Below are 25,783 nucleotides of genomic sequence, written 5' to 3'. Positions count from 1 at the left end.
GACGCAAGACTCGAGTCGGTCGGAGACAAAAATTGCGGGTCACAGGAAAGCACAGCTTCTTACCTCAGTTGCTGTATGCAGTGTGTTGCACCACAAGAGAGAAACCCTGAGTTTTAGGAGGCGCTGAGCTTTTATTGTGCTGCTGGTGCATCTGCTCATCTGTCCCCCAGAGAGAGGTGCATTGTGGGCTGAAAGGGGTCAGGTGGTTTTGGCCCTGCTGCCCTGATCTTCAGATGGCTCCTTACACGAGAACCAGGAACCACTGTCAGGACAGCCATAGGAGTGTCAGGAGGGCACGGACAACCGTTTCCTGACAGTAGGATCGACGATGTCACTGGCAGCCTTACTGGAAACTGTTTTGTGGGAGGTGAAAGCCCAGGGGAGTGGGTTTGGGAGCCAATGAGAAGGAAGCAGCGGAGACCATGGGAGTGATAACTTTCCTGGAACTCATTTCAGTGGGGGCAGAAAAAGGGAGTGGTGGCTGGAGGCGCTTTTTTGTATGTATATTTTAAAGTCATTAAGGTTCCTGGTGAATCAAAAGCAAGATGCTGGTTAGGAACCATTGTAATTTAAACCACCTTGCCCAGCACGTGCAGAGCTGTTGGAAAGTGTACATCTATAAAATTTTACGTATTTATGGAGGAAAGAGTTCTTCGGAGGCAAAGATTTACATCTCCTCATCCTTGGCCCCAGAAAGAACCACATTACGGTTGGGGGTGTTAGGCATTCAGACAAGGGTGATTGAACAGATGGGTGGTATCCAGGCATGTCTGCTAGCAGGTCAGTGCCTTGGAGGTCCCCGGGGTCACAGAGTTGTTGGCAAGGTGGCTTAGGGTCTGGTTATCTGAACAGGATGTCTTCTGTGGGGTTCAGGCCCCCAGCCTGGTCCTTGCCTCCAGGTAAGAGCCTGCCTTCCAGAGGCCACACTGTGCACACGAAGGTCTGAATAAGTGTCCAGGGCTCTGGGTCAGCTTGGCTGGCTGACCACAGGTGGGCAGTTTTGCCGGTCCCTTGGGCTGGTGACTGTGACCCCCAGGCAGGCACAGCCTCTTGTCCCCACTGGGCCCCTCCATGACAGCCCTCCCTTCTCTTCAGATGGGAAGCCAGTGGAGGTGGACCCTCACCACATCCTCATCGAAGACCCCGATGGCTCATGCACTCTCATCCTGGACAACCTGACCGGTGTCGACTCTGGCCAGTACATGTGCTTTGCAGCCAGTGCCGCTGGCAATGCCAGCACCCTGGGCAAGATACTGGTGCAGGGTGAGCCTGGGAGGGAGGCTAGGTGTAAGGCACCCGGACCCCCCCCACAGCCCCCATGGGGTTGCAGGCATGCGGATGATGCTGGCGGGTGGTGTGGATGTCTGACCCAGGTCTGGGGACTCACCAGAGGGGACGGGGTCCTGCTACCTGATGCTGTCTCTTTCTGTGTCTGTGTCCCTCTGTCTCTCTACCTTTCCATCTCTTTATCTCCCTCTCCTTCCCTCTCTGTCTCTCACTCTCTGTATCTCTTCCCATCTCTCTGTGTCTCTCCCTCGCGGCCCCCACAGTCCCCCCACGGTTTGTGAACAAGGTCCGGGCGGTGCCTTTTGTGGAGGGAGAGGACACCCAGGTCACCTGCACCATTGAAGGCACCCCACACCCTCAGATAAGGTGGGCCGGAGCAGACAAAGGGGTGGGGGGGCTGCCTCAGCACCACCCCTTCTTCCTATAAATCGAGGGTGGGCAGCATGTCCACTGGGTCAGGGTGGGCTGGACACAAGCACGGCCTTTCTGATGAGAAGTGGGCATCGTGGGGACCCAGCATGTTCTGATAGCCCTCGCTGAAGCAAGGAGGACATTGCCAGGCTGGACATTTGGCCAGTGGCATCCAAAAGGGTGGACACTGTAAGGTCACCTGGATCTTTGGGGTGAGTGAGAGAGGGTGTTGTGCACCGGGGATCTGAGAAGGTCCTGCCTGACCACTCGAGTTGACTTCAGGTGGTACAAGGACGGGGCCCTGCTGACACCTGGCGGCAGGTACCGGACCCTGAGTGAGCCACGCAGCGGCCTGCAGGTGCTGGAGATCCGGGCAGCCAGCAAGGAGGACCTGGGCTGCTACGAGTGCGAGGTGAGGCAGGAGGCTGCTGGGGAGGGGTGGGGAGCTTGCGTCAAGGACCCAGCCATATCACCACCATCTATGATGCATGATGAGAGAGGGGACACCAAGTTCAGATCACCCAGGGTCCATGATGGAACACCAAAAAACTGTCGCCCACCACCCATGATGAGAGGGGCACCAGGCCCACGGTCCCCCACCACCCATGATGAGAAAACAGGACTCCATAAAGGGGCGCTGGGTGGTGTCTGGTCTGTCCTCCACTGGACACGCTGGAGCCCGTGGTGGCCTGGGGAAGATGTGTGCCGGCTGCGGCTCTGCATACACCATGATGCTGCTGCCGGTCACATGGGGTCTGGCCTCCATGGCAGGTCCCAGGGAAGTAAATAGACCCAAATCAGCTTGGACCCAGTCTGTCCAATTTGGTCACTACTGGATATGCATAGTGACTTAAATTTAAATCAGGTAAGTTAACTCTAGGTAAAGATTTGGTTCCACTTCAAGTTCTCAGGGCCCACAAAGCCACCACATAGGACAATGCGGATAGCATGTCCCCACCATCACCGGAGCTCCTGGGCAGGGCTGGGTTGGTTCCCTGTGGGGACGTGATGGGTGGGCTGGAACCCTGTGGCCAGGCTCTAGGGTTCTGGGACACAACTGGTGCGGGCCCCCCATGCTCCAGCCAGGCTCGCTGGGGAGCCGCAGGCTCTAAGTGGCCTCTGCTGTCTGTCCTGCAGTTGGTGAACCGGCTGGGCTCAACACGGGACGGCGTGGAGCTGTCCATACAGAGCTCTGCACTTCGGGCCCAGGAGCAGCGCTGCCAGGAGCACATTGCTGTGGTGGAAGGTAGGTGCAGCCATGAGGCCTCGGCCTGGCTGAACCTTCCATGCACCTGGGCAAGGTCTGGTGGGGGGCAATCATCAGTCCTTACAATCAGAACATGCTCCTTGGAGGAGGGACACTTAAGGCTGTGGAGGGGCTGCAGAGTCCCCGACTGGAGCACAGGCATGTGAGCCAGTGGAGGGTGGGCGGTGAACTCACAGCCCCGGCAAGGCTGCAGGGGCAACCCTGCAGTTGGGGACCCAGGTCCTGCTCACCATCCTGGGGAATAACGAGTGTGTATAAAGGCTAGACCCAGGCCTGGGCAGCTTGCCAGGCAATGACCAGTGAGTCCTCATTGGAGGGATGAGAGGAACAGTAGGACAACTCTAGGGAAGAGGGGGCCCCTTTCAAGGGCCGAGTACAGGCTGCTGGATTCCAGCTTGGCTCCTGGGAGAGGGAGCGAGTGAGTGAATGTCAGGGGCCCAACACCTCCACACTGGGTGGGGCTGGCCTGGAGCCACTCCTGGGGTCCTAGGGACAGGACGCTGTTGCACAATGGGCCTTGTTAGGAACAGTTGTGCTCCTGGCCTGGAGGTGAAGGTCAGCAAGATGCCTCACCCCTCTATGTGCGCCGTGGCTCCAGGGTCCCAGCTGGGCCCATTTGGGGATGGCCAAGATGGGGAGGGTAACTGGCATCTATCTGGGCCTGCTCAGTCCGAGAGAACAACCTTAAGGGGCTCACAAGGCAGGCTGCCACCCCAGGGAGAGCTTCTCCCAGTCTGAGCTGTCTACCTGGAAGGGGGCTGTCTGGGGAGATGGTGAGCTTCCCATCCGAGGACCACGCAAGCAGAGGCTAGGCCAGTACCTGGTGGAGCAACTCCCATAGTAGGAAGAGTTGAAATATGTGTCCTCGCAAGTTCTGAAAGTTGGTTTCTGTGCTGCTTGGGCCACTGGATCCAGTCCCTCTCAGGACCACCGTCAGGGGCCACCATCCATCTGGGTCCTCACAGAATTGGGCCACCTAGTGTCTGCACTTTGGCCTCAGGGCCTTTGAGGCCCTACAGGGCCCTCACGGAGACCCCTCCCACCCTTGTGGGCAAGGGTCCTGTTCCTCATCCCCAAGAGGGCTGCCAGCACTGGCTGAGCCAGTTCCCGCTGGAAGTCCCAGTGGTGTCTGCTGGCACTTCCACCTCCTGCCGTGAGGCGTCTCGCGGGGAGGTGCTGACCCGGGGCCACGGCACTCCCTTTTGGCTGTACACAAGCCTGTCCTGCAGAGCCAGTCACTTCGTTGTCATGATGGGTCTCTTTCTGTCAACCTCCCATGGCTACGGGGTCTAGAGGAAGGGTGGCCACTGGTGCCAGAAACGGTGCTGTGCATCACGCGGGGAGAAGGCCAGTCCTCGCAGACCCTGGAGTTGGAGCCCGCCGCCTCCCGCTTCCTAACCTTGTCATGCTGCTGCATCTTTAACCCGGTGGCCTCGCAGCCGGCCGGCCCTGTGGCGTGGGCACTGGCCCCTCGCTTGTGAAACTGCGCTGGGCCAGGCGCCCTGCTTCGCACGGCTCCACCCTTCCCATGGTCTTCAGTACTCACCGGGGCCCAGGGCCCTTCAGGCAGCAGTTTGGTCAGGAACAAAGATGCCAGGAGTGTAGCAGCCCCAGGTGCCTGCCACCACCCCCAAGGGCAGCAGGACAGGCCCCAGTCAAGAAGGATGAGGGGCGGAGCCCTGGTTCTCCAGCCGCTCTGTGTACCTACCTGGTCTGCCTGCAGGCCACCACCAGGCTGGCTGGCTCTAGACCCGCTTAGTTTAAACACACAGGGCATTTTGGCTGATCCCATTGTCTCCCAGTGGGCTGCCCTGTCTCCAGAAACAGTTTGCACAAACAAACAAATGCACACCTGCATCTTTGTGCATGCACACGCATGCAGACACATACACACATGCACATGCATCGTAAATGTGGCTCCCAAGTGCCACACAGACGCAGCTAGTACATTGAATTCATTTATACCTAATTGGAGACAAGTTTAAAATATTCTTGGTTGTCGAAGGGAAAGCCTTACTGTGTGTGAACCTGAAGCAAAGCAGAAAATCCCACAGACCAGAAGCCAGGAGGCTGTGTGCCCTGGGCCCCACCACTCGACTTTTCTAGGCCTCCCTCTCATTTCCCTGCAGGATGGTGAGGGGGATGTTGAGATGTCAGGGTGCTAGTAGCTGGTAGAATGCTGCTGTCCAGGTGGGCAGGACTGAGTAAGACATCTCTGTGCCAAGCCTGACCCTGCCAGAAGCTGCAGAGTAAAAGGCCTCAAGACAGTTGGAAGTAGGTGCTGCCTGGTCCCAGATGAGTCCATCCTGGCTCTGGGACAGGACCTGTCCTGGTGGCCCCAGGGAAGGGAAAGCTAGATGTTCCTGTGGGAAGACCCAGGTTTCCCAGCTCACTTGGAGCTCAGAACCTTGCTCAGACATGCACAGGTTGCAATAGGACTTCATGGTCTCATGCCACGGAGCTCAGAAGTGCCACCTCCAGGACTCCAGTCATTCTCCCCTGGAGAGGTGCCTTTGGTCTTTAGGATTTCCTTCCTCCCTCTCCCTCCCCCTCCCCCTCCTCCTCCCCCTCCCCCTCCCCCTCCCCCTCCCCCTCTCCCTCAGATGGGTAGCAGCCATCCTGGTCCCAGTTTGGCTGCTGGCTCACTGTGCAGCCATAGGCCATCCCTCCCAGCCACCACCCCCCCAACCACAGCCTCAGTTTCGGTGTCTGAGAAATGAGAATTTAGGCCTGACATATTCGCAGGGCTCTCTGGGCACATGGCTGAAGGAGAAGCTGGGATTTCTGTGTGGGCAGCCTTGGCAGGGCCCTTCCTCACCCTGAAGCCCCTCAAGAGGACCCTCAGGTGGCACACATTGTTGTCATACCACTCAGGGCAGACATAATCACCTTCACTTCAAAGATGAGGAGACAGTCATCGCAGGGGCCCAGGACCAGGCAGGGCTCAGATCCAGCGCTCCTAAGCTGAGCAGGTTACTACACTGCCATGCCATTCAGAGAGCTCAGCCTCAAATGCTGGCTGAACTGTAACCCTCGCTGTTCCGACTGTTTTCTTTGTAGTCACCGAACAGGAGACTAAAGTCCCCAAGAAAACCGTCATCATGTAAGTGCAGGCGTGTTCCTAACCCTCCTTCTGACTGCAGTGGCCCCTGCATGCCCACTAACCCCTGGACCTTGACTGTGTGGCCTGGCCACCTGCTTGCCTGACTACCTGGCCTCACAGCCTTTGCTCGCCACACAGACTGCCAGCACCTTACTCTCAGGGAATTCACCTTCCCTGGGACCATGGCTACCTTCATACTTCACAGCTTCTCTTCCAGGGTCTCAGTGCCCGCTCCACAGCCTCACTGCCTCAGCAGGGTACACATACTCTGTCTCACCCAGGGCTTGGACCCAGAGTCACAGCAGTGAGGGTGGATCTGGGCCTGAGAGTTGTGTCCCACAGTGGGCTAGAGGCAGAATTTTACCTTCAATATCCTAGGATTTAGGGCATTGTAGTCCACCAGAACTTCTGTATGATGGAAATGTTACACATTTATACTGCCCACGACAGCAGCCACTAGCTCCATGTGGCTAGTGAGCATTTAGAATATGTCTAGAGTGACTGAAGGACTGAATTTTAAATTTTATTTAATTTTCACTCATTTGAGTTTAATTGAAATAGTGTCACCACAGTGAACAGCACAGCTCTAGCCTTCAGAGGCCTCCAAACCCAACCCTCACGTTTGGAAGACGGGGAAACTGAAGTCCAGGGAAGAGAGGAGGGTTCCTCAGCGCCGGTCATGATTGCAAGCCAGCCGAGGACCCATTTCCCAGTGCCAGGCCCACTGCCCCTCTTCATTCCTCAGTGCCTTCAAGGCACATGGTTGTTGGTAATTAAATAATACAAGAAGTCCGAAGCGAGGTGAACCCAGAGAAGGCAGGGTTGGTTGTGACCTGGGTAACCTGGGAGGACTGCCAATAGGTGGGTGTGGTGGGAGAGCTTGCAACAGCCAGGAGGCATGGAAGACTCTGGTTTCCTAAGGCCAGGTGACTGAGAAGCTCCAGGATGGGCAAACTCTTAGTTCCCCATGGGACTCAGACCTCTTAAGGGGCCTGCAGTTGGTCACGTTGCTGGAGAATCCCGTCTTCAGACATTTGAAAGATCCTGAACTAACTCTTCCTTGACTTCTTCCCTCCTCCCCCAAAGCAAGTTGCCACCCCAAAATAGATGGGGCTGCCTGAGGCAGCAGTGAGCACCCCATCCCAGGAGGCATGTAACTGTGGAGCTTTACACAGATCAACTCATTTAATCCATGAGGGGAGCATTGTTATCCACATTCTATGGGTGACAAATGGAGGAGCGGAGATAGGCCCGGCAGCCCCCTGAGGGAGGCATCAGAGAGGACTCCTCCCTGTGGAGGCTGGACTAGGTGACTCAAGGCATCCCAAAGTCCAGTGTATTCCAGGCTTAAGGAGCTAGCGCCCTTCAAGGAAGGGTGTACGCCTCAGCTTAAGGAACTGAGAGGCAGCTTCCTGGCACAGCACCCCCACCAAAGCCACACTGCGCAGTGAGTGGTACTTGGGAGCCAGGAGTACCAGAAGGAAACCACCTGGCAGCCCCATGTGCTGCACCAATGGCCTCAGAACAGGATGCCCACATGCTCTCATAGGGGCAGCAGTGAGCCCAGCATGGGTAGGGTGGGGGACATTTAGGAGTGATCTAGCTTCTCAGTTCTGACTCACTGTCCTGTCTCAGTGATTTGGGCAGCATGAGGCCAGCAAGTGGGACCTGACCCAGGTTCCCAACATTTGGACAGGCTCCACACAGGGATGTGCCTAATGCCCCTGAGCCTGGGTGTGAGGCAAGAAGGCAGGCCTGTGGCCCTGAGTAGGCCACGTCTCCAAACCTCAATTTCCCCTCACTGGAGAGAGCATTTCCCCTTTGCCAGGTGAGGATGGGAGGAGCCAGGACCTTTCATTGCTATGCACCCTGAGGTGAGCTACACATCTCTGGGCCCATGCCTGAGACTAACTGCTCCTGGATAGAGCCCTGAGTTAGACTAAAGCAGAGCTGTAAAGAGAGGATGCCAACAGTACTGAGTTGTCACCGCCTGTATGCCAAGTTCCTCTGCCTGAGCCCAAGAGGAAATGCAGGTCCTGGGGCCCAGGAGAGCTAAGTTACTCAGTCTGTTCCTGCTCATTTCACTCTCAGCACCCAGCCAGGTCAGGGCGGCTGGGTGGACGAGGACAAACTGGCTGACTGGTCTTGGCCCCAGGCACGTTTTGCTCCTTTTTCAACCTCATCCACCCAGGGCTGCTGCAGAGTCAGTACTCCATGCATACCCACGTTAGATGGCCTTGAGCTCCTGCCTCCTCTTCTCTCCCCCCCTCCCCAGTTTGGGAGATGGGGCTCAGGAAGGAGAAAACTTGTCTGAGGTCACAAAGCCTGTGACAGCCGAGCCACACCCAGGACCAGCTGTCCTTGCCTAGCCTCACCCTCCCAGACAGAGAGGCCAGGAGCACAGGCTGTAGTTACATGCCTGACCTCTGAGAGCTCACTGGGGCACCCCCCCCACCCCATGAAACAAAGCACAAAACACTGGTAGGATGAACAAGGAGGACCGTGTCCCCTGTACCCCATCCATTAGCTCTGTGAGGAAGCCTGGCATTTTCAAAATGAGACAGCTATGAACAGAGAGGGTAGACTGGTCCACAGGGACATTGCAAACTGGACTTGGTCTGGGTGTTGGAGACACCTGTGTGATGTCACAATGCCTCAACTCTTGTTTGGAGGTCTGCATACCAGAGCCTGAGGTTGCCCAGATGAGGCTTTATGCTTTGTTTCTTTGGTTCTCTGGCTGGGGCTTCCAGAGATTGGGCTCCAACGCATGTGTAGGAATTTGTGCAGTTTCACCATTTACTTGCTGATACACTAACCTGATCTCGCACTGGCATTGCATGTACTGATGGCGGCGGGTCTCTGTGCCATCTCCTCTCGGCCCCCTCCCTGCAGAGAAGAAACCATCACCACCGTGGTGAAGAGCCCCCGTGGCCGCCGCCGGTCCCCCAGCAAATCTCCCTCCCGCTCACCTTCCCGCCGTCCTGCCAGCCCACCCAGGGCAGGCCTGCCGACCCCTGAGCTGCTATATTCACCAGCGGTCAGTCAGCCTCGAAGGCCCACGGCGGAGCCAGGATGGAGGCCCACTGTGCCCACACTGTATGTGACAGAGCCTGGGGCTCACATGCCAGCTGTGCCCAGGGGCACAGGGCTCCCGCCCAAGTGGGTAGAGGTTGAAGAGACCATCGAAGTCCGGGTGAAGAAAACAGGCCCGAGGGGTGTGTCTCCAGCCAGAGAGGTGCCCAGCAGCTCAGCGGGTCTTCTCTCCATGTTGCCTGGTGGGACCCCTAGAGGAGACCCTAACACAAACAACTCCAACAACAAGCTGCTGGCCCTGGAGCCCACAGCCCAGGGCAGAGCTGTGCACAGCCTCCGTGAGCCCCTCATCTTCCATGTGGACACTGGGCCAGAGACCCCTGAGCTGTCCCCTCCAGAGGGCACTGAAGAGGAGGCCCCCCTGGAGGAGGGGAGCAGTGCCCACCTGACGGAGGAGCCCATGGGTGCCCATGACCTTTGGGGCTGTGACCCCAAGATCCTCACGCATGATGGCCGGGCGTTGACGCTGGCAGACCTGGAGGATTACGTGCCCCAGGAAGGGGAGACCTTTGGCTGCGGGATCCCTATGCCCAGTGCTTCTGATGACCTGCCCTGTGAAGTCTCAGTGCTCCAGAGAGAGATCAGCCAGCCCACCGTGGGGCAGCCCATCCTGCTCAACGTGGGGCGCCCACCAGCACCCCAATGCCTGCCGGGCTTCTTCAGCTGCCTGCCCAGGGAGACATCTCGGTCGAGGCCCCAGGTCCTCGGCCCCTCAGTCTCCTTCTGTGTGCGGGAGGCTCGGCCTGGAGGCACTGCGTCCTGGAAGCCGTCCTTCTGCACACAGGTCCAGCGTTCTTCGGACAATGGCCAGAGCAGCTTCAAAATGGAGGTTTCCACCCAGTCAGTCAGCTTTGGGACAGTGGGTGAGCCGGTCACCCTGCACATCCGGCCGGATGAGGACGACTGCCCCAGCCCCTCCCAAGGCTGAGGCTGAAACCATGGGGATGCAGGCGGCTGGGGGTTGAAGCAGGGACTCTCAGGGCCAGGACACCCCTGAGATGGCTGCTGTGGCTGCATGAGCAACAGAGAGGGGCATGGTCTTGGAGCTTAGGACCCTGCCTGGCACCAGCACCTACCTCGTTCACAGCCACCCTGGGTTTGGGGCACGAAGCCAGCACCCTGGGACATACATGCTCTGACCATCCCCTCACTCTCCAGCAACTCAGGGCTCCAGCTACCCGTCTTCCTGCCCAGACAGCGCTTCCTACCTCACAAGGTGAGGTCTTCAGCTGAGGACACTGCGAAGGGCTGTAGTCTGGACTACCAAGTGCTGGCAGAGCCACTGGTAGACTAGCTCTGGGCCTGTCCTCCTGTTTACGACAGCATAGACCCTCCTTGCGCCCAATCTGCTCCTACCTTCTCCGTGGGGGCTCCCCCAAGGCCGCATCTTCCCCATGGACGCTTTTCTTAGCCTCCAGGAGGCCCACTGGGGCTCACCCTGCAGACCTCCCAGGCCTTCCCTGTAGGTGGGCCGGGGTCTGTGGGTGGGCAACCCCCATCAGTCAGCCCAATGATGATAATAAACCGGCTCCCACACCACCACCCCCCGTGTTCTGCTGCTTCTTGCTTCTCTGGTAACTCGGGCAAGAGGGCCCTCTAGACCTGGCCCTGGGGGACAACTAGTGGGCAGTTACTGGTGGGTTCTGGCCTGTCCTGGGGTCCCTGGGTCGAGGCAGCTCATCTGGCCAGCCTGCTCACACATGGGCTGTGGGGCTGGTCACAGGTACACATGGTGTGACCACCCACAGTGATGGCTCTCAGCCTGCCACTGGTGAGCAGGTCTTCCTGCCCCCGTGCAGTGGGCTCATGTCAGGACAGACAAGGCGGGGGTGGGGTGGGGTGGTGGTGTGTGTGTGTGTGTGTGTGTGTGTGTGGCGCGTCCTGCTGACCTCCTGGTATGGGGAAGGACAAGGTGGATGCCCTAACCACGGAGAGAGTTCTGGTGCCGGGAAGGAGGCCGGTGCTCTAGGCAAGGGGACCTGCCAGGAACAGAGCAGTGGGCATTCCTGGGCACACCTGTGAGGCCACAGTGTTGCTGCCTAGGGCTGACAGCCAGGTGGAGGATGGGTCTGCACAGGGACTGAGGGCAGGGAGCTAACAAGGGAGGGTCTGGAAGTTCCCTGGGGGGAGGCAGAAGCTTCATGGGAGGCCAGGGCAGGGGCCAGGTGAGGGTGCAGTGGCCTGGGCCAGGCCAGGCTGCACTTGGAGGAAAGGGCGGATAGGACCTCAGGTGGAGGGGAGAAAGCTGCTGGGCTAGGGGCAGGGGCTGACATAGGAGAGCAGGAAGGGAGCCCATGTCCGTTACAACCCCAGGCCCCTGATTCAGCATCAGGCTGTCTATAGTCTTCCCTAGAGCGTGGGGCTGGGTCCACCGGGCCTGGGGTCTGGAGTGGGCCATTGGGGAGCCAGCATATGATGAAGGGATGGGATGAGCTGAAACTGAGGGGCAGACAAGGCACAGGGTGGGTGTCCAGGCCCAGTTGTCCCTAAGGAGTCGATGTTCTCCTGAAAGCATCTAGGCATCAGCTCGGGTGGTGGGGCTCTGTGCTCACTGCCCTGAGCACGGTCTCCCTGGCACGGCACCCAGGCCCCTTTCTTTCTGAGACCTCCTGTACTTCCTGGGGGAGAGGAGAAGAGGGAGGAGTAACCACGCCTTGCCCTAACAGATGAGACTCTGAGGGAGGTACTTCCCATACCTCCTGAGAGAGGAGTGGTGGGTGGGTGGGTAGGGCAGCCAGGATTGGCTCATCTGGGAATTTCTGAGGACTGGGATGGGCTCTCTCCACAGGCCTAGGCCACCCCTCACACCTCACCCTTCCATGCTGACCCACTTCTCCCACAGATGCTGCCGTCCTACCCCCAGTGGCCCTGGAGCAAGCGAACCAGATCATGCCTCTCCCAAGGACACTGGTGGGCCCTGAGGCTCCAGGACCCTCTGCAGGGCACCAAGCCAGCCCCAGTCTTGGGGAACCACCGGCACTCCAGGAGGCCAGCCCCCAGCCCCCAGGCACTGAGGTTGTGGAGGAATCTGGTGAGGCCCAACGGTGGGCTGACTGTAAAATACTACCTGTTTCCAGACTCCTTCTCCTCCCATCCCTTGCTGACCCCAACTTTGGTCACAGTGTATGCCCCATGGAGGTGAACTGGCAGAACCCTGGGGACCCTGACATCCTGATGGCTCCATGTACTGGGGACCCTGAGCAAGACCTACCCCTCGCTCAGCCTGTCACCCCATCTGTGAAACTGGGGGGGGGGGTGTTCCTGCGCAGGCGAGGAGGAGGAGGAGGAGGAGGAGGAGGAGGAGGAGGAGGAGGAGGAGGAGGGAAGTGGGGGAGAAGAAGGAAGTAGGGGAAGAAGGGGAGGAGAGGGGAAGTGGGAGGAGTAGCTATGCCTTCCCCTACAGATGAGACCCCCAGGAAATGCTGCCGCAGGGCGGGTCCCCTCCCCCAGGCACTGCTGTATCCTACAGCAGGATGGGGGGGTGCTAATCCCCAGGCTAGGGATAAGGACCAGAGGAGGGTGCCCTGGTGGAGGTGCCCATGCGTGGCAGGAGCCCAGGGTTTGGGGGCGCCCCTGCTCTGCCTGTGCTCCCACCCTCTGGGCCCTGGAGGGCGACACGGGGGGGCATGCCATGAGGAAGAGCCCTCAGCCCTGTCCTGGGCTCCATCTCACTAGGCCCTGGCCTCCCACCAGCTGAACCCTGGAAGGTGCCGAAGCCCCTCCCCCACGTGGGCCAGGAGCAGAACTTGGGGCCCCCCACCGAGGCTCAGGGACGCATCGTGCCCATCCGGTAACCTTCCCGGCACTCTGGGCGGGGCAGTCCACTAAGGGACATCCGGGGGCAGGGCAGGAGAAGTAAGGAATGGGCTCACAGCACCCCAGAATGCTCCTTGCCAGCGCCACCACAGCCAAAGGGTAGCGCAGGGAGCAGGGGCTGCCCTTGGGGTGAGAGATATGGGGGAGCCCCTCTGCACCTAGAGCTGGGCCCTGTCTGTACATCCTCTGCCAAACAGTCTGGTGCAACCTCCGGTGGGGATGGGGCAGGGATCGCATCTTACTACGAGGCTCGTATCCACCCCAAGAAGTGGAGTGGCAGAGCAAACAACTCACCCCATGCACTGCCCCAGGGTGGAGGCCGCAGCCTGGTCAGGGACAGGGGCCACAGAGCTCTGGGATGTCCAAAGCCACGTGTTCACAGAGACCACACACCGGACATATGTGTACCAGGCCAGCGACTCGGGTGCTGCAAGTAGGCTACGTGTGTGCCCCGGGGTTGGGGGGACACTTGGACAGAGGGGCCATCTGGCATGTGTCAGCCCTGCTGTGGCAAGCCCCCTGCTGCCCCCATCCTTGCATGCCCTCAGTGGGATGTCACTAGAAGGCAACGGAGGGGAGCGGGGGCAGGCTTTCCACAACCCGAGTTCGCATGCTCTGCGTGACCTGTTTTCTGCATGACCAAGCAGGAGAGACCATGGTTGGACAGAAAAAAGCACTTCCTGACCGGCATACCTCGGCAGAGTCAGGAGGTGGGTCACCTTCACTTGGAAGGCAGGTGGGCTCTGTCACCCTAGGCTGCATCTCAGGGCTTTGCTGTTCACCTGAGGCGCCAGACAGGCTCCAGCTCACAGATTCATTGCAGGACGGGCTGTAGGGGGTGCAGGCCGCAGTCTGAGCTCCTCCCCACCGGCTCCCTCCTCCATCCCCAGGACCGCCATCCATGCAGGTCACCATCGAGGATGTGCAGGCACAGAGGGGCAACACTGCGCAGTTCCAGGCGGTCATCGAGGGCAACCCGCGGCCCACGGTAACCTGGTACAAGGTAGGGACAGGCGCGGGTCGGGGACCCAGTGCTGGGAGGGGCAGTGTGAAACCCCCACCAGGCACGGCATGGCACTTACTGAAAGCGCTGTGGGTTGTGGTGCCTGTTCCCCGGGATGGGCTGTTGGCCGGCCCACTTCCTGTGCCTCCAGGACAGCGTCCAGCTGGTGGATGGCGCGCAGCTCAGTCTGCAGCAGGACGGGACCACCTACTCCCTGGTGCTGAGGAACGTGGCCCAGCAAGATGCCGGGGTTTACACCTGCCTAGCCCAAAACGCTGGCGGCCAGGTGCTGTGCAAGGCGGAGCTGCTGGTGCATGGGGGTGAGTCCGGGGACCCCTCCCAGGCTCCGGTCCCGGCTCCACGCGGGCGTTGGGTCCTGCGGGCTGCCAGAAACTCCGGCACTGGGAGCGGCCCCCGCAGGCAATACAAAATGGGGGCACAGGGGAACGGATGGTCATCTTTGTCCACACCGACCGCTGATCGCTCCCTTACTGTAGGCGACAGTGAGCCGGACTTGGAGAAGCAAAGCTATCGCAGGAAACTGCACTCCTTCTACGATGTCAAGGAGGAGATTGGGAGGTATCTCCCCCTAACCCCGCCCCCCGGAACTCTGGCTTCCTGGAGTTTCTACAACATGGAGCCCCCAGGGACCCTAACCAGGGAGCCCCCAACCCCGCACTCTGGAGCCCCAGTCACCCTGGAATCCCCGCTTCCTGGGAACCCCACCTCTCTGGAGCCACCCTCCCAGTGCCCGTTAGCCGCCCGGGAACCCTGCCCAGCCTCCCAGCCTCCCAGCCCCTGCTTTCCAGAACCCTCGTCTCTCCGGAATATTGCCCGCCCAGCAACTGCGCCCATCGAGAGCTCCAGCCTACTGGAAGGCCCCAACCCCTCAACATGTCCCCCGGAGCTTCCGCCCCTCCAAGTACCCTCCTATCTCCAGGAGTCCCCGCCCACCCCCCCCCCCCAGCCACTGCCCTCCCAGAACCCCACTCTCTGAGAACCCTTCTACCCCCACACGCAGCCCCTCCCCCCTTACCCGCCCCCCACAGCCGCTGCCTTCCAGGAACCGCCCCCTGCCAGGAACCGTCCCCCATTCCCCCGGGACCCCTGTCTCCCTTCACGCCTCCCCAGAGTCCAGTTTCCGGCGTTCAGCGTGGGCTCCCCTCTTCCCAGGGGCGTGTTCAGCTTCGTGAAGAGAGTGCAGCATAAGGGCAATCAGATGTCCTGTGCCGCCAAGTTCATCCCCCTTCGGAGCAGGACGCGGGCCCAGGCGTACCGCGAGCGAGACGTGCTGGCCGCGCTGAGCCACCCACTGGTCACTGCGCTGCTGGACCAGTTCGAGACCAGTAAGACCCTCATCCTCGTCTTGGAGCTGTATCCTGCCCTCGGCCCTAAGGGCTTAAAACGTGCCTGGGGTGGGCCCCTCCCGTGTGCCACGTGGCCTCTCCAACAGGAGGTCAGACTGCTTATGTAGCAGCCCAAGGCCTCAAGCGCTGGGGCTCCAAGGAGAGTCACACCCCTTCCCTGCCTGTTCTGATTCTCACCCCACCATTCTTTGCCTGACTGCGAGTGACCCGAGTGACTGGGTGTCACGTATGTTTACCACACCCACACCTCCCCGAGTCAGCGGTCCTCTGGCCCTGTGATGGGTGGGGGGGTGAGGGGTGAGGGAGGAACTCTGTGCAGAGGGGAGAGGATGCCTCCACTCCAATTCTGCTGCTGGCCAGTGGCCTCAGCCTTTCTCCTCAGGGTCTGTGTCGCACCCACCCTCCTCAACCCTGAGGACCCCCAGACACCACCCCAAGATAAAACTTGCCCTCGGGTGTGGGTCCGGATGGGTTCTAGAGCCCAGAGCTTTCCTTGACCTGAGCCCCAGGTGCTCATCAGAGGAGCTACTGGACCGTCTGTTTAAGAAGAGCGTGGTGACAGAAGCCGAGGTGACAACAGGCCTGCATGCACCCCCTGACCAGACGACTTGTCCCAGCAAATACAGCCCCCCTTCACACAGTGTACCCCAGCTCAGAGATCTTTTGGGGTCCCCAGGGCTTCACAGGGTGTCACAGCACCCCAGTCAGCTCTCAAAGCTCCCCCAGACCCAGGCTCTCACCATTTCTCCCTCTCAGCCCACACCTGGCCAGTGGGCCAGCCCTCATCTGCTCCTGAGACATCATGATTACAGCTTTGCTCAGGCCACTCCACATACCCATACTCTCCCCACCTTCGGGTCCAGAGGAATCCCTGGTATTGGGGCACGTAGTGGGAGGGTTTGTACATAGCCTGCCCATGGACCATCCCAGGTCTGGAGGGAGTGGAAACATAGGTGGCAATAGGGCAGGGAGGGAAGCGGATGGGGAGCTTGAGGCTGGCTGTCTTCACCTGAGCGCCAGGCCTTTGCCACCACAGGTCAAGGTCTACATCCAGCAGCTGGTGGAGGGGCTGCACTACCTGCACAGCCATGGCATTCTCCACCTGGATATAAAGGTACTTGCCCCCCATACCAGGGAGGGGCAGGTGGGAGCTTGGAGCCTGCAGGCTGGGAAGGTACAGGCCCACCACTTCCAGCTTCCCTGTCAGGACTTGCTCACTTTGGGGGATGGGGAGCTCACTACCTTTCTGGGGTGTGGTTGATAGAGTGGAGGCTGTCCCCAAATGGTACCAAAACCTGTTCCCAGGGCAGCCCACTGCCCCCTATTTCCCTGGGATAGCCCTGAGTACCCCCCAGGCTTGGCAGCCCCAGGAGTCACTTCCTTAGGGTACAGCCTCACCTACTCCCCAACTGCCCAACAGCCCCCCAACATCCTGATGGTGCATCCTGCTCGGGAAGACATTAAAATCTGTGACTTCGGCTTTGCCCAACATATAACCCTGGGAGAGCCACAGTACAGCAAGTACGGGTCCCCTGAGTTTGTGTCCCCTGAGGTCATTGAGCAGATGCCAGTGAGCGAGGCCTCTGACATCTGGTGAGTGACGGGCCCCCAGGGATGCCACCCCCACGCCAGCCTACCTACTCACTCTCTGCCTCCTCTCCTCTCTTGACTGCCCCCCCTTGAGCCCCTCACCTGTGGGCCAGGGCTGGGGTGACTCACTGCTGGTTTTGTTCCCGCAGGGCCATGGGAGTCATCTCCTACCTCAGGTGAGTAGACCCCCGTTCCCATCAGCTGCTTCCTCAGAAGCCAACCCTGCAGGTCCATGGGAGGCCACACACACCACGGGCTTGCCCCAGCTCAGAGACCTGAAACCCAAAGGGCAGCTCTTTTGGGGACAACCAGCTCTGATAAGTTTCTGTCGAGTGCTTTTCACACACACACATTGTCCCAGAGGAGCTCTGTGGGTCACGTGGCACAGCACTATTTCCCCAAAGGGTCTGCTTGTTTGTCCAGGGGCCACTCATAACAGTTACTGCTGCCCTGAGGACACTGCTAGAACAGACTGAGCCTGGATCTCCTCTATAGGTGGAGCCCTGCTCCCCACTTCAGTCTAAGCCCAGATCCCCACTCCAGGCTGAGCTTGGATCTGCTGGGATTCTCAGGGCTGGGTGTGAGTGGCACTGAGATCCTCCCCAGTCAGGGCTCTCCCCACCTACCCCATGAGACCCAGCCCTCCCTGGCCTGGCGACCTGCCTCCATGGACCCAGAAACCGGCGGCCATGTCTGAGGACCAGACCTCCCTGTGCTTTTCAGCCTGACCTGCTCATCCCCGTTTGCCGGTGAGAGTGACCGCGCGACCCTCCTCAACGTGTTGGAGGGGCGGGTGTCCTGGAGCAGCCCAATGGCCATGCACCTCAGCCACGATGCCCAGGATTTTATTATGGCCGCCCTGCAGAGGGCCCCAGGGTAAGTGCATACGTCCTCCCCCACCCCATTCCCAATTGACCCCTGGCTTGAGCTTGTCTTTTTTCCCACCAGAGCCCGTCCCAGCACAGCCCAGTGCCTTGCCCACGCCTGGTTCCTGGTGAGTAGGCTGAATCAGGTAGGCCTGGCACACAGGGAGGGAAACTGAGACCAAGAGGGGTGGGACTTGTTTTGCCACAGGGAGCAACTAGGGTCTGCGCCAACATGGCTTTCTCACTGGGTCCTGCAGAAGTCTGTGCCGGCAGAGGAGGCTCACTTCATCAACACCAAGCAGCTCAAGTTCCTCCTGGCCCGCAGCCGCTGGCAGGTGAGCCAACCCCCCCACGCCCCCACTCCACCCCCTGCCTCCACCATCACCCCATGGGTGGGCTGGCTGTGCGCCATCTGGCCTGGGAGATTAGAGCAGGGGCTGTCCTTCCCTCTGTGTTTGTGCTCCCCAAGCTGAGGGGATGGGGTGGGACTGCATGGAACTTGCAGTGTTCGAGCCAGGAGGGAACACAAGGACAGGGCCCTGGGGTGCCGGGACGAGGATGGGGGCTTTAACGCCCTTCATCTCTTGGGGAGCCCCTGTGGGCACCCGCTAACGCCCCCTACACCCCACACCTCCAGCGCTCCTTGATGAGTTACAAGTCCATCCTGGTGATGCGCTCCATCCCAGAGCTGCTCCAGGGCCCGCCCAACAGCCCATCCCTTGGAGTGGCCCGGCACCTGCGCTGCGACACCAGTGCCTCGTCTAGCAGCTCCTCCTCCTCTGACAACGAACTGGCACTCTTTGCTCGGGCCAAGTCGCTACCGTCCTCCCCAGTGACCCACTCCCCGCTTCTGCACCCGCGCGGCTTCCTGCGGCCATCGGCCAGCCTGCCAGAGGAAGCCGAGTCCTATCTGCCAGTTGAGGCCGCACCTCCGCCAGCATTGCCCAGGGGCACAGAGCCGCCAGCCTCCCCGGGCTGCGTACCCCGGCAGAGCGTCATCCGCAGCTTGTTCTACCAGCAGGCAGGCGAGGACCCAGAGCGTGGGGGCCTGGCGGTAGTCAGCAGGCGGCAGCCGGTGCGCCGGAGGCACCTGCTCAAAGGTGGCTACTTTGCGGGCGCCCTGCCAGGTCTGCGTGAGCCGCTGCTAGAACATCGTGTGCTGGAGGAGGAGGCTGCCAGGGAGGAGCAGGCCGCTCTGATGGCCAAAGTGCCCTCCTTTGAGACTGCCCTTTGGCTGCCTGGCACCAGCTCCCATGGAGGCCCTGGGAGAAGCCGCTCCCTGGACCTCGACCAGCCACGTTCAGCCAGCCCCTCCACAGAGGCTTGCCATGAGGGGCAATGTCCCACCCATACCCCCTTGGACCTCCAGGCAGCCACAGGGGAGTGCAAGCCCAGAGAGGTCTCAGGTGCCATGGAGACAGAGCGAGCAGAGGAGTCCCGGAAGAAGCTGAGACTATTTCCATCTACTGGTGGTGACCCAGGCTTTGCTGAGCAAGAGGGGTTGTCCCAGGACAGCTGTGGGAAGCTGCAGGCTTCTTTCTGTCACCCCCAATGGGGTCCTGCCCCCCAGGAAGGCTATGCCCCATCTGCGGCTGTTGCACCCCAAGCTCCTGGCTCCTTTCCTCCAGGTCACTGCCCAGAGGCCCTCTTGGCACCCCCAAATCTGTTGCTGTCTGGGGAGATCCAGGCTTCCTCGTCACCAGCCCAAGCAAGTCCCCAGCCAGGCTCTGAGAGGTGGCTGGAGGCCAGTCCTCTCCCCAGGAGGCCCGGACCCCCCAGTTCCCCAAGGCCAGCCTCACTGGCGGGCACAGAGCCTAGTCCCTCCATGGACACTGAGGACCTAGTCCAGGAGACAGAGAGGCCGTCTGAGTCTGCCCCCAGCCTGCCTCCACCTCAGGAGCAGGCGACTTCGTGCAAGTTCTCCCTGGGGCACAGAGGGGGCTATGCCGGGGTAGCTGGCTATGGCACCTTTGCCTTCGGTGGGGATGCAGGAGGCATGCTGGGACAGGGGCCCCTGTGGGCCAGGATGGCCTGGGCCACCTCTGAGTCATTGGAGGAGCAGGATGAGGCCAAGGCCCAGATCCCAACCACCAAGGCCAGTGTGGTGCACCTGCCCAAGGGCAGCAGGGTCCCCCCAAGGGCCTCCCCAGAGTTGGCCTTGTGGGAAGACTTCGATGGGGGTTCCCAGGTGTCTCTGGTACAGATCCAGGACCTATCGGGGGACGCAGAGGCTGCTGATACTGTGTCCCTAGATATATCGGAGGTGGAGCCCGCCTACCTCAACCTATCAGACCTGTATGACATCAAATACCTCCCCTTTGAATTCATGATCTTCAGGAAGGTCCCTAAGCCAGAGCCACCACCCTCCCCTGCATCGGAGGCCGGGGAGGAGCTGGCTGAGCTCCCAGAGACCGCATGGCCCTGGCCAGGCATGCTGGGCCTGCCTGCTGGTCTGGCGATCACAGAGGAGCCAGAGGACATAGAGGCCCTGCTCGGGGAGGCAGGGAGCAGCAGAAAGCGCAAGTGGTCGCCCCCCTCCAGGGGCCTCCTGCGCTTCCCCAGGAGGCAGGCACTGCTGGAGGAGCCTGCAGAGCTGGGGCTACGCCAGAGGGTGAGAGCGTCGGTGGCCCACATCTCCCGCCTCCTGAGGGGCAGGCCTGAAGGTGACTCCCCCACCCACCGAGGCTTCAGGGCTCAGCCAGGTGTCCCACCTCTGCACTTTGGGGCATCTTGCACTCACATTCAGGAACCACAGCTCAGGAGCCCACCTAAAGCAGGAAACCACTACCATCACCGCCATTCCCCAGGCACACAGGGCCCTCTGTTCCCAAGGTCACCTTCTCAGCCTTACCCCTCCCCGAGTGCATCTAAGACCTAGTGTTGGAACCTGGAGAAGCTTCAGGAGTTACACTCCTGTGAAGAGGATTGAACAGGGCTAGCTAGCCTTTGTGACCCAGACCCTCTCTGACCCTACACCTTGGCCAGACCTCTTTGGGCACCTGCGCCCACAAGCTGCTGGCCTTACCTGTCCAAGGTGCCCCTTATCAGGAAGGGCCAATGCTGAGAGGCTAGGGAGGAGATGGTCTCCACAGCAGATTTAGCTCATTTCCAGCAAAGCCTCCTGGGATCCAGGCTTTTCTGCCACATGGGAATCGGGCAGTGGGTGGCAGGTGGCCCTGGAGTCATCCTCCCGTGCTCCCCATGGCAGTGCCAGGCGGCTGGCTGCCTAGAGGAGCCAGCCTCTTGGCATGACCTCCCATGGCCCTGTCTTCCCTGCAGGTTCGGAGAAGGAGGGAACCCCCAGGAAAAAAGCAGGCCTAGCGTCCTTCCGGCTGTCAGGCCTGAAGAGCAGAGATCAAGGTGGGCACACTGCCTGGGGCTGGGACGCCCTGCTACCCAGGGGACCTGGCTGTGGGGAAGGGGAGCCCCTCCACAGTGCCCACACCAGCGGGGGGGGGGTAAAGCTCACACCCAAAGGGGCTCCCCAGATGGGGAGCTCCGGCTCCCTGGCTGTCAGGACTGAGCAGTCCTGGAGGCCTTCCTGAAGGAGGTGCTGGGGTTGAAGATGAGCCTGCGCAGGTGGGCTACCCTCCAGTATTCCTACTTCTGGGTCATGCTCTCAAGCCAGGGGTTATCTCTGAAGGATCACCCCACCTCCCTTCCCCAGCACCATCCTTCCTAAGGGAGCTCGTTGATGAGACAGTGGTTCTGGGCCAGTCTGTGACTCTCACCTGCCAGGTGTCAGCCCAGCCAGCTGTACAGGCCACCTGGAATAAAGGTAAGGAGCTATCCTGGTGCTGGGGAGGTGGAGACAGGAAAGCAGGGGATGCTCCTTGAGGGCATGGCTCTCAACATACAGAGAGAAACTGAAGCCTAGACAGAGAGTGGGTCCTGGGTGTTGTTCAGAGCCACCCCTGGCCTGCTCTGTTCTGCCGTAGATGGGGTCCTCTTGGAGAGCAGCAGCCGCCTCCTCATCTCCTCCACGCTCAAGAACTTCCACCTTCTGACCATCTTGGTGGTGACCGCTGAGGACCTTGGCATGTACACTTGCAGCGTGCGCAATGCATTGGGCATGGCGGCCACCACAGCTGTCCTACGGAAGGCAGGTGCGTGGGCCTCTCCGGGTCCTCAGTGGGAACAGGAAGCGGGATCACGCCAGGCCATCATCTCCTCCCAGAGATTTCCAATGGGGCCTGCAGGCCTAGCTCTTGGACCTGATCCCCAGAGGGGGCCAGCTCCCAGGTGGCCAACCTGCTCTGGGGTGGGTGGGGGCTTCAAGCAAGGGCCACCCCATGTGGTTCCTGTGCAGGCACCAGCCGCGGGGCACCAGCCAACCAAGCCCCTCCCAAGAGAGGCACTGGGTTCCTCTACCAGGCAGCACTGGAACAGGACCCCTGAATCAACGGGACCAAGGGAGGGAGGGCATGGCAGCAAGGGCAGGGGCAGACCTGCATGGGTGGCCCCTCGGAGCCCAACTTAGAACCCTGACTGTGGGCCCTGTAGAGCGGCCCTCATCCTCCCCGCGCCCAGACATCGGGGAAGTGTATGCCGATGGGGTGCTGCTGGTCTGGAAGCCCGTGGAATCCTATGGCCCCGTGACCTACATCGTGCAGTGCAGCCTGGAAGGTAGGCCTGCCCCTGTGCCCTCGCCTCCTGGGTGGACCCAGGAAGCACCTGGTCCCTCTGCATCCCCAGCACCGTTGGGGGAAGTGTTGGCCCTTTCTTCATTCCTGGGCAGCCTCCCTCAGGAATGGATCTCTCCACCCCACCCCCACCTCCTAACTGTGGAGTGGTGAGGACTGGGGCTGCCCCTCACCTGCTGTGTGTGGCCAGGTGGCAGCTGGAGCACGCTGGCCTCGGACATCTTTGATTGCTGCTACCTGGTCAACAAACTTTCAAGGGGTGGCACGTACGCCTTTCGGACTGCGTGTGTCAGCAAGGCGGGCATGGGCCCCTACAGCAGCCCCTCGGAGCAGGTCCTCCTGGGAGGGCCCAGCCACCTGGGTGAGCCTCTGCAGGGTCTGTCGGGTGGCTGTGTTCCTTCCAGAATTGTCCTGCCACTTCACCAAAACATATACTTACTGGGGAGGTTTGTTCAGGTCCAAGGAATGAGAGGCTAAGTGTGGGTTCAAAGAGGGGCCCCTTGTCAGGGTGCCAGGGAAGGGGTGATGGGAGACAAAGTGCAGGGAGCTGGGGCTGCAGGGAGCCCCCCAGTCACTGGCTTCCTTTCCCACAGCCTCTGAGGAGGAGAGCAGCCCTGCACGGCCTGCCCAGCCACTCCCCAGCACACAGACCTTCGCCTTCCAGACCCAGATCCGAAGGTGCCCTAGCTGCCTCCAACCATGGATTCTGCATGCCCTCACTGCGCTGCTCACCTGCATCTGTGCCCCCTCCTTCTCCCAGAGGGTTCCTCCCTGATGCTCTGAGAGCGGGAAGGGGCTGCAGGATAGTGCATGGGGGGGAGGGGTCTGGAGGGCCGGGGCGGGAGGGACCCTCACAAGCCTGGCTTGTGCTTTCTCACCAGGGGCCGCTTCAGCGTGGTGCGGCAGTGCCGGGAGAAGGCCAGCGGGCGCGTGCTGGCAGCCAAGATCGTCCCCTACCGCCCCGAGGACAGGACGGCCGTGCTGCGCGAGTACGAGGCCCTCAAGGGCCTGCGCCACCCGCACCTGGCCCAGCTGCAGGCCGCCTATCTCAGCCCCCGGCACTTGGTCCTCGTGTTGGAGCTGTGCTCTGGACCCGAGCTGCTCCCCTGCCTGGCGGAACGGTGAGGAGCCTCCTGGCCTGGATGCACGGTTGTGGAGGGGGCGGGAGCAGGTGGTTCATCTCCTGCCCTGCCTCCACCGGCAGGCCTGCGCCGGAGGGGGGTCCTAGCGGAGACCGGGACAGAGTGAGCTCTTCCCCATGTACCCCAGGGCCTCCTACTCGGAATCCGAGGTGAAGGACTACCTGTGGCAAATGCTGAGCGCCGCCCAGTACCTGCACGCCCAGCGCATCCTGCACCTGGACCTCAGGTCCGAAAACATGATCGTCACCGAGTACAACCTGCTCAAGGTGGTCGACTTGGGCAACGCCCAGAGCCTCGCCCAGGAGAGAGTCCTGCCATCAGAGAGGTTCAAGGACTACCTGGAGACCATGGGTGCGCTGGGCGCAGACACTCGGCTTGACCTGGGGGAGGGGTGGGCCAGGAGCAAGCCTCTCCCCCAGTTCTGCCTCCCGCCCCCTCCACTGCGGACACCCAGCCACTCACCTGTGTCCCCCCAACTCCCAGCCCCGGAGCTCCTGGAGGGCCAGGGTGCTGTCCCGCAGACCGACATCTGGGCCATCGGCGTGACAGCATTCATCATGTGAGTCCTCCACGCACAGGGGATGGGGGTGGGGCAGGAGGGCGGGCTGGGATCCATGAGGGTGACCCCAGGTCCCTGTGTCCTCCATCCACCCGAGGGTGATCTGGGTCCCCTGAACACTCCCACCCGCGCAGGCTGAGCGGCGAGTACCCGGTGAGCAGCGAGGGGACGCGCGACCTGCAGAAAGGCCTACAGAAGGGGCTAATCCTGCTGAGCCGCTGCTACGCGGGGCTGTCCGGTGGCGCCGTGGCCTTCCTTCAGAGCACGCTGTGCGTGCACCCCTGGTAAGGTGGTCTGGTCCTCCGCCCCGCCCTCCCCTTTCCACCCTGCCACCCAATCTGGCTCCCAGAGCGGGGCTCACACCCCCTATGTTCCAGGGGTCGGCCGTGCGCGTCCAGCTGCCTACAGTGCCCTTGGCTGACTGAGGAGGGCCCAGCTAGCTCCCAGCCCTCGGCCGTGACCTTCCCCACTACGCGGCTGCGCGCCTTCGTGGGCGAGCGTGAGAAGAGGCGGGCGCTGCTGTACAAGAAGCACAGCCTGGCCCAGGTGTGCTGAGTGCCTGGTTTTGCGGCTGGTGTGTGTGAAGGGCTGCCCTGCTGGGGAGTATATCTACAGACACGCCAATAAAAACCAGAACAGCGTGAGGCGTCTTGTGTTTCAGTTTTGTTTTGGGAAGGGAAGCGAGGGCCCTGCACCTTCCTGGGGTATGGGGGCAGGGAGTGGGGGGGGGGGGGGGATGGGGAGCTGTCCAGGCAATAGAACTGCCCTTTCCTGTGCACTGGGTGAAAGTGACACTCCTGGCTCATGGAGCGGAGGAGCCAGTCAGGACAGCCTCACTTGGGGTGCCCAACTTCCAAACAGAAGCCCCTCTGTTCCAGGCAAACTGGCAGTTGGTCCCTCGGCCTCACCCCACCTGCCACCTTCTGAGGCATCTCCACTAGGGCTCCTGAGCTCTGAGGTGCATAGATTGAAAGCCATTAGCCTGGTCCCCATGGTCACCTTCCTGGCCCGGTACTCTGGAGGCCTCCAGGAAAGGTCACTGCAGTCCTTTCTCGATCTGAGGCAGAAGGAGCCTGGTGAATGACCAGCCAGGCCACCCAGAGGGAGGTGACAGGTGGGCTCCGAGCTAGGGAAGGTGTCGGAGCCTGAGCCACAGTCACTTCTCCCCCACCTGGCTCCTGCGGGATGTTCCTGATGCTCACAAGGGAAGTCCTGTTTGGGAAGAGTGATCGGTCCTGAGGTTGCATGAGCGCGTGCTGCCTTGTTTCATTGAGTGCTGCCTTGTTTCATCTCGACCAACTCTCACTCCAGCTGCTGTTGGGAATGGTCTCCTGCCAACACTGTCCCCGTTGGGGACAGTCCACTGTCCCCAGGAACTATCTCTGAGTTCTCTGCTGAGGAGACCTTCCACAGGGCACCTGCCTGTAGCCCTGGCCACTCCTATTCAGACACAGTGAGCACACCTCCAGTCTCAGCCCTGGAGGTGCCCTGTGGCACCTGTGTCTGAGCCCACTCCTTCCTCTCCATTGCATGCTCGCCCAGCCCCAGCTGGCCATGTCCACAGCAAGCCTGGCTCTGTATACTGGGACCAGGTGAGACAGCTCCTTGTCTTTGGAGGATACATTTCTTTGGTGAC

General features: G+C 60.7%; 1 protein-coding gene across 18 annotated transcripts in view; it reads left to right on the top strand.

The window, feature by feature from the left end:
* The window catches only part of OBSCN (obscurin, cytoskeletal calmodulin and titin-interacting RhoGEF), a 147,188-nt gene extending 122,397 nt beyond the window's left edge, over nt 1–24,791 (top strand). For 10 of the 18 annotated variants that reach the window (XM_088798862.1, XM_088798859.1, XM_088798865.1 and 7 more), the window contains 31 exons: nt 1,096–1,263; nt 1,551–1,653; nt 1,981–2,110; nt 2,836–2,944; nt 12,004–12,192; nt 12,837–12,951; nt 13,289–13,410; nt 13,622–13,687; nt 13,868–13,980; nt 14,132–14,300; nt 14,478–14,559; nt 15,154–15,354; nt 15,857–15,917; nt 16,384–16,461; nt 16,768–16,940; nt 17,087–17,113; nt 17,661–17,813; nt 17,886–17,931; nt 18,061–18,138; nt 18,441–20,466; nt 21,083–21,163; nt 21,471–21,581; nt 21,742–21,909; nt 22,307–22,429; nt 22,637–22,807; nt 23,040–23,124; nt 23,328–23,567; nt 23,716–23,939; nt 24,072–24,147; nt 24,282–24,431; nt 24,525–24,791. In XM_088798862.1, coding sequence (XP_088654988.1) covers nt 1,096–1,263; nt 1,551–1,653; nt 1,981–2,110; nt 2,836–2,944; nt 12,004–12,192; nt 12,837–12,951; nt 13,289–13,410; nt 13,622–13,687; nt 13,868–13,980; nt 14,132–14,300; nt 14,478–14,559; nt 15,154–15,354; nt 15,857–15,917; nt 16,384–16,461; nt 16,768–16,940; nt 17,087–17,113; nt 17,661–17,813; nt 17,886–17,931; nt 18,061–18,138; nt 18,441–20,466; nt 21,083–21,163; nt 21,471–21,581; nt 21,742–21,909; nt 22,307–22,429; nt 22,637–22,807; nt 23,040–23,124; nt 23,328–23,567; nt 23,716–23,939; nt 24,072–24,147; nt 24,282–24,431; nt 24,525–24,702 — 5,816 coding nt within the window. In that variant the 3' untranslated portion in view covers nt 24,703–24,791. Of the gene's footprint in view, nt 1–1,095; nt 1,264–1,550; nt 1,654–1,980; nt 2,111–2,835; nt 2,945–6,025; nt 6,069–8,960; nt 10,704–12,003; nt 12,193–12,836; nt 12,952–13,288; nt 13,411–13,621; nt 13,688–13,867; nt 13,981–14,131; nt 14,301–14,477; nt 14,560–15,153; nt 15,355–15,856; nt 15,918–16,383; nt 16,462–16,767; nt 16,941–17,086; nt 17,114–17,660; nt 17,814–17,885; nt 17,932–18,060; nt 18,139–18,440; nt 20,467–21,082; nt 21,164–21,470; nt 21,582–21,741; nt 21,910–22,306; nt 22,430–22,636; nt 22,808–23,039; nt 23,125–23,327; nt 23,568–23,715; nt 23,940–24,071; nt 24,148–24,281; nt 24,432–24,524 lie in introns of those variants that run through there. The other 8 variants (XM_088798869.1, XM_088798868.1, XM_088798867.1 and 5 more) reach the window with 6 other exon arrangements.
* Nucleotides 24,792–25,783: the final 992 nt, after the last annotated feature.

Source organism: Rhinolophus sinicus, chromosome 5 (genome assembly GCF_057876585.1).
Source record: "Rhinolophus sinicus isolate RSI-liver-muscle chromosome 5, RSI-T2T, whole genome shotgun sequence".
Lineage (NCBI taxonomy): Eukaryota > Metazoa > Chordata > Mammalia > Chiroptera > Rhinolophidae > Rhinolophus > Rhinolophus sinicus.
The sequence above is the reverse complement of the archived record's forward strand: the minus strand, read 5'-3'. Positions and strand labels throughout refer to the sequence as shown.